Source organism: Condylura cristata, unplaced genomic scaffold (assembly GCF_000260355.1).
Source record: "Condylura cristata isolate star-nosed mole 26May11 unplaced genomic scaffold, ConCri1.0 scaffold00028, whole genome shotgun sequence".
NCBI lineage: Eukaryota > Metazoa > Chordata > Mammalia > Eulipotyphla > Talpidae > Condylura > Condylura cristata.
Genome location: NW_004567129.1, coordinates 12,999,835 through 13,010,164, shown reverse-complemented (window position 1 = coordinate 13,010,164; position 10,330 = coordinate 12,999,835). Strand labels below are relative to the sequence as shown.

General features: G+C 45.5%; 1 protein-coding gene across 1 annotated transcript in view; it reads left to right on the top strand.

Moving 5' to 3' along the window:
• HYDIN (HYDIN, axonemal central pair apparatus protein) overlaps nt 1-10,330 on the top strand; it is a 289,232-nt gene that overhangs the window by 249,358 nt on the left and 29,544 nt on the right. Inside the window, exons 63-68 of the mRNA XM_004690198.2 lie at nt 696-798; nt 1,015-1,293; nt 2,956-3,098; nt 5,088-5,306; nt 8,177-8,337; nt 9,969-10,066. Coding sequence (XP_004690255.1) covers nt 696-798; nt 1,015-1,293; nt 2,956-3,098; nt 5,088-5,306; nt 8,177-8,337; nt 9,969-10,066 — 1,003 coding nt within the window. The remainder of the gene's footprint in view (nt 1-695; nt 799-1,014; nt 1,294-2,955; nt 3,099-5,087; nt 5,307-8,176; nt 8,338-9,968; nt 10,067-10,330) is intronic.

Here is a 10,330-nt window from a genome sequence, read left to right as displayed (position 1 = left end):
ATTTCTTTGTTTAATTTCAGAAGCTTCTGTGTGATGTCACTGTTTCTTTCTTCTCTGTGTCTCATTTTTAATATAATTCAGTCTTTTTCATGATAGTGGCAGTCTTCTGAAAATGTCTGCTGATTTCCAATACCCAAAGTCAGATACATGGCTTTTTTTTTAATCAGTCAGATAGAAGTATGGCTTCCTGTGGGTTAGAAAACATCCCTTTCCCCCAAGCAGGGTGGAGGCCCACCTTGATGTTTTTTCCCTCTTAGTCGGTCCGTCTTCTGATCATACTTAATGACATTATCAGGCAACTCATGCAGTTAGTACATTGGAGATGCTGGTCTTTAGAAATTCACATTCATGAAAACCTTCACAGAAGAACAAGTAACCATTTCTACTTCATTAATCAGTGTATATTTTACAACTCCTGTGCATGACAGAGGCCTGGCCCACCCCATTTTGCCACTCTTTAGCTGGGTACTCTGGGAAGTATCCTCATTTGGACTACAAGGATTAGACACAATTTTCTGTTTTTCTCACCAGGTCTAATATTGATGCCTCCCTCTTAATAAGAAATTCCAAAAGAGAGCATTAGGAGCAGTGACTTTGTGGGCTTCTTCCCAAACAGCACAGTATCTCTCACTGGGGACTCAGAACTCTCGGGCAACATATAAATCTATCCTTCAACCTTGCTTTTCTTCCGCCAGCTTTATGTTGACTTGCAGGACCAGCTAGGAGTCTTCTCACTGAAAGGGAAACCTACTACCTCCTACATCTACATCATAGAGGAAAGCACCCCAGAGGCAAAAGGTGAGTGAAGAGGGTAGCTTCTAGAAGGCAATGGGTCTCAGTAGCCAAGTTAGGGAGTCCCCAGTAGCCAAGTCAGGGTGGTCAGTCTTAACACCAATGGCCCCTCCAGGCCTGACTCATTCCCACTCTAGGACTGCTGTCCCTCGGGTCCGGGGCTTTATAGATCATGTTCTTCTCAGCCGGTTCTAAATCGTGTGTTCTCTCATCTCTTTGCAGCCAAGAAAGCTCACACAGCCTCCCTGGTAGTTTCCCCTGGAGCCACGGCTGAATTTGATGTCCTTTTCCACCCCCAGAAGGTTGGGAGAGTGACAGGCAGCATCCACTTGTCAGTGATCAACAACCAGTATGAGGAGACGTTCATCCACATGGTGGGAGAGGGCTACGAGGATGATATCACCTTGGACAACATCCACGGGCTGGTGACACCCACCAGCCAGGAGATGCTAGAAGTCACTGAGACCTCAGAGGAAGGCAACATGGAAGACCTGGTGGCAGGTGGGAGAAGCCAGCGTTAGGTGCGGGCAGCCTTTGGCACTTGGGTCACGTTGACCAAAAGTGGAACTTAAACAGTAGATGAGCTGGCTTCTGGGGGTTTCAGATGGAATCGCTGCTTCATTGCTGTATGCGCCTCCCTGCCCACCTCAGAGCCACCCTCGCTCGTGTTTGAGGACCTTTGCTGAGCCTCATGTGCATGTGCCAAGCCTTCCACTGGAGCTGCAAGCTCTAGGACATGAGTCTTTGCGCTTGGGAGTTTACTATTTAAACTCAAATTCCGACCTAGATGATAAGTGAAATGCAGGATTCAAATCCCCAAGTAGCTGATAAGCGAATGAATGCTTGTCTCTCTGTAGTGCTCCCTGCTAGACCTTGTTGCTGGCTTGTGTCTGTTTCATCTGAACCATGAGACCTAGACATGCTAACAGAAATGGCGGGGCGCAGGCCTGCCTGTGTCACCTCTGAGTGTTGTCTGCCACCGCCTCCCTTCGAGCCCGCAGCACTGGCGTCCCTGGGAGCACCTTAGAACTGGAGGTTCAGACCCGGATCTACTGACGCAGATCTGAGTGATCTGTGTGTGTGTGTTCAAGTTAAGCCTTGCTGCTTCACACCTTACCAGGCGTGGCGGCTCCTTTGCTGGGCTGTCTTCTTGCAGGCAGGAGAAAGTTTACTTTGTGGTTATCAAAAAGCCTTTGTTACACACCCTGACTCTGGCTATAACTGGTGTGGGATGAGTTTCAAACACAGGCCCACAGTTCTTTTAGGAATGTAGTTATCGTCCTAGAATGTAGCATTGGGCTGTCCCTGTAATGTGGGTTCAGTGGACGTGCCTCAAATCTCTGGAGTCCACCCCCGCACCCCCACCTGCCATGTACAGTGACACTCTGTCAGGAGTCAGAGCAGTGCTGGCAGTGAGTCCCAGTTCACAAATCAGACTTCAGATTTATTATAGGGTCAACAGATTTAGACAGGCAGAATAGATAAATGATGAATAATATTTTAAGTGTGTCCCAAATTCTGCATGGGGCATCCTTACATTAAAAATTCCTCATTGGTTGGCCCTCCCTGGTGGCGCAGTGGGTTAAAGCACTGCACTAAGAAGCTGAAACCACTTCCGCATGAGTTTGATCCCCGCCTGCCCCGGAGGTCACCACATGGCGTGGCAGACCTCTCCTGACCCGCCCGCTGCTCCCCTCAGCAGTGTACTTCGTCGATCTGCCTGTTCTGCTCCCCACTCTGTCTCTGGTGAAGCCTCTCACTGCCCCTGAGCTTCTGGCCTGTACCCCAGTTCTGTATGAATAAATAAATAAATCTTAAAAAAAAATTCCTCATTGGTTATCTGTAAGTCAAACATAAAGGAGACTCCTGTACCTTATTTCACTCTTAATAGTGCTATTTCAGTAAAGAAATGGAGTTTGCTTGGAAGTGAGGGCCAAGACTGAAGGAAAGAAAAAAGGAAGGAGGGAGAAGGGCGGGCAGGCAGCAGGCAGGTGAGTGGACGATAAGTAGATTCCCCTAGGAGTGAAACTGACTGCTCAGGCTTTTCTGACATAACCGCCCAGGGAGGGAAGGGCTGGCCAAAGTTGGGACACCGCATGTCTCAAGAGCCGCCACCTCGGAGTTGGCCAGGAGGACTGACCCACCTTCTGCTCTGTCCTCTAGCGTCCATGGTGGACCACATCAACTTTGGAGACTGTCACGTTGGAAACAGCTACAACGTGAGCTTCACACTCACCAATCACAGCCAAGCGAACGTGATTCGGTTTGAATGGCCCCTTTTAGCGACAGTTCTTTTCTCCCCACAGGTAAGTGAAAGCCATTCAGTGTTTTCTGGACTCCATTCAGCCTAAACCGACCTCGGTTTGACTGTCAGTTCATTCCCTGGCCACATGGAATGTCATGGCTGGATCTCCAGCGAAGCAGCAGCTGGGGTCTCCCCTGTGCTGGAGGCACTATTTATGTCCCCCAGCCTGAGAGCAGAAAGTGAGGTCAAAGTGAGGTCTGCCGGTGCTGCAGCCAGGCTGACGCTGAGGGTTCCATGTGGCCTGTGAGGGTGCAAACAGGTCCCCGTCATCCTATCCCAGAGTGTGGACCCAGGTCCCACGTGTTCTTTAGAGCATTTGCCCCACAAATGTTGTCCACCGACAGGTCAGCTTGTAGATTCTGTGGACAACTGTGACATAGAAAATGTTGCAACTCACATCTTTCTCTTAGAGATTCCCAGTGCCCTTGAGCCTATAAAAACCTAGTCAAGTTTTTTTGAACCTGGAATTTCCTAACCCTGTCTTTTAGCACCTCACAATGTACATTGTATGCTTTGCTGGTCAAAGTTTGACCTCGTAGGAGGCCCAGGCCAGGATGGAAGCAGGTTCTGCAATCTAGTTGCTTTTCTACACTGTTTGCTTCTGAGTACCCAGGACCCCTAGGTGCCAGATGTGCTCACAGCTGTTTCAGCCACTGAGTGTCCAAGCATGAAGCTCTGAGGGGATGGAGCAAGAGGGTTGGACCAGATTTTGTCACCTGATAGCACTTTTTAGTGCTATTAAGTTTTGTTTCCTGGAAGGCTGTAAAGTATTAGTCAAAGTTAGCAGAGATAAACAGATGGATGTCTTATAGTCCATTTACACACACACACACACAATTTTAGCCTTAGGAAATATTAAACTTTCTTCCTTCACTTTCCAGAGGAGAGAGAGTTTTTCTGTCAGAAACAATGTCTATTATGTGCATATACTTACATCTATTCTCATACATGTATATTCACATACATAATATAGTCTTTGTGACATGTATTCTTATTATATATGACATGTGTGAGTATATGTATGTTAAATTTTAATAACTATTCTACAGAATAGATTGTATCTCTGCTGTGTCTCACAAATCTCAAATTTTGGGGTCTCAAGACTTCTTTACACATGATCAAGGATCCCAAAGAGTTTTTCTTCCTGTGGGTTACCTCTATCAATATTTAGTCTATTAGAAATGAAAACTGATATTGCTTAAAAACTTGAATTCATTCATTATTAAACCCAACATGTAAATACCATGTTTTTATGGAAATGGCCATATTTGCTAAAACACAAACTAATCACATTATTTTATGTTTTCACAAATCACTTTAAACTCTGACTTAATAGAAGACAACTGAATTTCCATATTTACTTCTGCATTCACTCTGATGCAATATCACATGTCCTGTATTCAAAAATAAAAGTGAAAAAGACAAATAACCTCTATTATGGTTAAAATAGTTTTGACCTTTTAGATCCCAGGAAAGCATTAGGGATCCCAGAGTCACCAGATCACATGCTGAGAACTGCTAATGTACCATGTACATCCTTCCTAATTTGTGCAGAGACTATCAGTTCAGAAGCCCGGGAGGAAGTAGGGGACTCAGAGGGTGGAGACCAGGGCCAGACTGCTGGGTGTGAATCCAGCCCCTCTACCATCATCAGGGGTCTGGCTGTGAGCAAGTTATACTTTTCCTTGTCTACAACATAGGTGCAGCAGCTTTATCTTTCAGAGGATTGCTGTGGAGATTCATAAAAATTGTATAAATGTTTAAAATAGTGTCCAACTGGGGTAACAGCTTGATAAATATTAGCTGCTGTTTATATGATGCTATTTCTAAGGGCCTCCTGTACATGATTAAGGCAGTGTACATATACAGGCTTGAACAAGGTGCAGTTTGCCAAGATTTTGGTTCTGTCCCTTCTCTAGAATGGCGCCATCAGGTATCAAGAATCCTCAAGATTGAATTCCCTAAAATACCAATCTCGGTTCTTCTCCAGGTGGGCCACCTCCACCCCGGCTGTTCCAAGGACACGGTTGTGACTGTGAAGTCAGACATACCCATCAGCCTGAAGAAGATGTGGGTCAAGTGCAGACTCTCCAAGATCGTGTTGCAGGTCCCCACAGACCAGGCGGCTGACTGGGATGACCGCAGGCGCACTGTCAAGTGGGTGGACATGCCCAGAAACACCCCGGGGACCCTCACTATGAAACGAAAAGTGAGTCGGAGACACCAAGTGCCGACCCGCCAGGCTTGGCTGCCCGTCAGGGTCTGTGTCTCATCACCCCTTCTTTCAAGGAAAAAGAAAAAGTTCCAATTGGCCCTGACTTTGCCTTCAAAGGCGACAGACTGGACTTGCAGGCGCGCTGCCCGCAGCCCCCGCTACACGTCACCAGGCTCCTTAATTGGCAGAGGGTGACACCTTGATAGCTGATTGAGCTTGGTGCTTCCACCTTTTTACTCTTCAAAAGTGTCCAGTGCGTCTCTGAATGGTGCCCTTTCCCCTCGTGTCCCGCGTTAGAGGCATTGTAATCTGTGTTCAAAACGGAGCTCCGCTTCGTTCGCCTTCTCTGTTTCCCCTCGGTTGGTCTCTTCAATAACATAATACCAGGGAGGAGCCCTACCCCGGGTGGCCTGTGAGGTTCGCGGCCATTGCACGCCCTGCCCCTTCTGGTGGCGCTCACTCCTCCGAGTCTTGCTCATTCCCTTCATCTTTGCTTTTTGCTTCATTTTTAACCTGGGCATTTTAAAAGGCATTTTGTTCAGTTGTCCTGTTTACCTGTGCTTTTCAAAAAGGCAGGTGATCATCCATATGGTTGCAGTGGCTGTCGCTGCCCCTCCCCTATTTCACTGCTGTCTAAAACTCCATAATTATTGATACGTTCTCCCTGTGATGGTTATTTGGGATTTTGTTGTCATGGACAGGACTTCTGTGAACACTGTCATTCATAAACCCGGTGTCATTTGCTAGAGTTCATCTTCCTAGAAGTGAAATTATTGAATCCTGAGATATCTTAATGCTCAACTGCACAGCTTGAGGCCCAGGCATTTCCTAAGTGTCCACCCCCATCATACTCCCACTAGAAAAGAGATCTTGTTGACCCATGTTCTCACTAACCCTTGGCATGGTCAGACTTCTTGATTTTTATAACCTAAATAAGTGAGAAGTGATCCCCTGAAGGCCTAATTTACATTTCCCTGATGACTCATAAAATTGCATCTTTCTTGAGATGATTATCAGTCATATGGGTTATCTTTACCGTGAATGCTTTTGGCCCATTTTTCAGTTGTGATTTTTGTCCTTTGTGTGTGTTATTTCAGTTTTAATAAACTCTTCTGTTCCCACTATCTGCCTGCACAGGGATCTTGAATGCATCTTTTCATAAACAAAAGTGTTCTTAACTTGGACATTGTCAAATGTATTCATCTTTCATATTTATCATTTTTCATGTCTTAGTTTTTTAAACCCTTCCTTACCAGAGAAGAACATTCACTTATTTTTATTTCACACCTAAGGGTTTTGCTCTTGATATTTAAGCCTTTTGTCCCCTGGATTTGATGGATGATGCAAGCAAGGATCCAGTTTCCTTCTAGATAACAAATATTGCCAAATTTCTTTCTCTGCTTTACCCATCCTTTCCCTAGTGACTTGCCATGCTCCCTTATATTCATTGCTCTTGTCCTGCATCCTGCCCTACTGCCAGTTTGTCAGTCTCTGCCAGGTTTCACTGCCTTACTTCTAGAGCTTCATGATTGGCCTGGGTCTCCATACTGCTTTGTTTTCAAGTGTTCTGGTTATTCCTGGAGCTTCCTTTTCTAAATAATTTGGGGATTCCTTTACCAAGTATTATGAAAACCCTGATGGAAATTTGATTATATTTTTAAATCAACTTAGGAAGAATTGTTAATCTTATATTAATTTGTCTTTTCCATTAACAGGGCTTATCTCTCTGTTTTTAGGTCTTTCTAAGTTTTTTTTTGCTTGTTTTGTTTTTTAATACCATTCAGTTTCTTTAATAGTAGTTAGACTCTCCAGATTTTTTAAAAATTTTGTTTTTTAGTCTGTTTTATTAGATTGTTTTTCTAGCCTGGTCCTTCAGCTGAGCTTTCATAAGTATTTTCATAAAATTACCATAATATGTCCTTATCGGTTTAAATATGTAGGGTGTGTGGTGATGTCTCCCTTTTCATTTCTGATATTGGCTCTTTGTACTTTCTCTTTTTGATCAGTCTCATCACAATTTTTAAAAATCTTTTGCTTTGTTGGTCCTCTCTGTTTTAGATTTACCTTCTACTTCATTAATATCTATTCCTAGCTTTAATATTTCCTTTTTTCTACCTTCTTTGAAGTCTCTTTGAGCACAAAACACATCCAAGTATCTTTCCCATCACTCTGCCCCTTGCTTCTAATATTTTTGCTTTTTGTTTATGAGAGCTGAGGAGCCAGGACACACCCTGGTGGAGTGTCTAAATAAGTTCAACCAGGTGACAAGTGGAAGTGTTAGAGGGTAGCCCAGAGTGGACTGGGCTGCCTGTCTGTGGGGCCTCACCCGCGAGCTCACAATTCGGTTGTACTGCAGGTACACACAAAAGGGTCAATACCTTACAGCTAGGCTGACTGAACACACCAAGGCTGACTGAACACACCGAGTCACGCAGTCCAGAGAGTCGTTTCCCGAGCAAGAGAGCGAGAGATGCAATCGTGCCCTATTTATCCCCTAAATGTCCTAGCTCCGCCCTTGGGTCCTCACAGTTCTCTCCCTGGTACTGCTGGGAGTTGTAGTTTCCAGTCACTGGAGTAGGGGTGGAGTCCAGAAAGCTGGAGTAGGGGGTGGAGTCCACAAGACTCTGCAGAGTTCCTTTAGGACGTCCTTCCCCTTAACAAAAGCTCATGCTCTCACTAATTCTCTTTAGCCCCTCACTAGTCCTTTTTTTCCCTTTCTACTTATGAGTCCTTTAGCTTTGCCCTACTCATTTATTTTGGAACTTGAGTTTGTGGATTGGTGCCCATGTGCATGGGTTGTCTCCCCCTATATCCATGAACCAGCTGGCTCTGCATCCCCAAGTGCTCGGCTACCTCTGTTACAGGTGATTGAGACGGATCCCGAGCCAGCCCATTCAGTGCTGGAAGAAAACTACCAAGACCTGCGGCTTCAGATCAGTGCCAATGTGAATTTTGCTTCGTACCAGTGCCAAACAAGAGATGTGCACTTTAAAGAAACGCTGGTCTACCAGACCCGAACGTTTGAGTGAGTCCTGACTCTCGTCAGAAAAGCCCTGTCACGGCATCACCCTCTCACTCCCTCATCAGTCCTGCAGTATCCTCTACACACCACAGGGTCATGGTGATGCCCATGACATCAGACCCACAAAGCTATTGTAGTCCACACTTGACATCAAGATTAGACCAGGAGACACAGGCTCCCGGAAGGGCAGCATCAGGCTGTCTGCCTCGGTGGGGCAGACTTTGGCACAGGCCACAGCGCTGCGCAGGAACTGTTTCTGCCCACAGTGGGGATGGGGTCCGCCTTAGCGTAGAAGCCCACGACCCACAAAAACCAGTATCTCTCATAATCATAGGTGTCAGTACAGGGATAGCTTCCTGCAGGGAGCTTGTCCAAGTACACGACTCACTGCACTCTGAAAGCCCCAAAGCGGATGCTTCCCACCAGGTTACCATAATTCCTCCCAGACCAAATGTGATCTGTTAATTTTTACTATAAACAATGTGTCTAATGATACAGCTGGCATTTTTTGCCCAGGTTTCCAGGGAAACAGAGTCTGAACATTTATTCAAAGTCAAAATGGTCCTAGAAAAGGGGAAGGCATTTCAGTAGCCCCTGGCCACCCTTAGATGCAGGGGTGTGGCCAGGCACAGGTTCCCCTCTGAGACAGCCTGTGGTCTACACAGTAGTGCCCCGTTGACTTTTGGAGCATAAATAACCAGTAGCCAGGATTTTAGGGTTTTAGGATTGCAAACACAAAAATGTAGGCCACTGACATTTCTACTTTATAAAAATTCATAATTAACTTTCTCAGTTCACTCTGTATTTGCACTTTAAGTGCTTTCTCAACCTTACAGCACCGCCGCTGTATGGCAGGGAATGGGACCTCCGGGTCTCGGCACACTATAGCCCAGGGACCAAATCCAGCCATGTGCCTGTTTTGAAAATAAAGCGTTATTGGCATACGGCCTTCCCGGTCCTTTTTATGTTGTGTCTGGCTGCTTCTCACCACCTCAGTGGTGTGAGTCGTCACCACAGAGACCACATGTCATGCAAAACCAGAAAAACTTACACGCTGGCTCTTTACAAGCAAGTTTTCCAAGCTGGCCCAAACCAGAATTTCTGTTTGAAAGGTGTTCAGTGCCATCAGTGTTCCCCCACATAGAAAAACTTTCTTTAGGGTAAAGGCCAGTGCTTATAAATTCATAGTCTGTGTCTCAGCCAGTGAAGGCATCTTAGTCAGGGATCAGATGATCTCTGACCACAACACATTTTTTGTCTGATGGGACATGATTCAAATAGGCAGGGGCTGTGGAGTTTATGTCCCAGGAAGGTGAAGTCATGGGACCTATTCAGAGCTACATTGATGCATTCTGAAAGCCCTTTGCCTCGGGTGCTGGTGGTATTCAAGATGACATTAAGTGCTAAATACTTGGGTAGTTTTACTTTCAACATATATATATGTATATTCCAATTGTTTTAAAGGAAATTTAACCAGTACAAAAAGGTATGGCTTCAAATAAAATGCTTTAAAAAGTGTCTTTGGTAGACATTGTTAAGACACAGAGTAACTTTAATTAAAGAAAAAGTAAAGTAACCTATTAGATAATGAGCAGAGAAGGACAGTATCTTCAGTGTTCTTTGATCTATCACAGGCTTGATTTGGTTAATTCAGGAAGTGTGCAGCTGGAATTCAACTGTATCTCAGAAGATACCGCCAAGGCTGTCAGCTTCGCAATGCCAGAGTCCCAAGGTGAATGCGATGACAGAAAACCTGGACTTGAACCATGTCCGCAGTGTGCAGGCGAAGAACCTTGTCCGTGGCGGGCAACACTGCCCCAAGGGCTCCTAAGTGGTGAGGGAGAAGCAGGCAAGGCCCTGAGAACTTGATGGAATTAATAGAGATACTTTTCACGAGTCTCTTGTGAGCTATGTGGGAACTCTTGGCCTCAAGTCCCTTAAGTTAAATCTGCCTGCTTCTGTTACGAACCCCAAGGACCTGTGAGTGGGTTGCTCG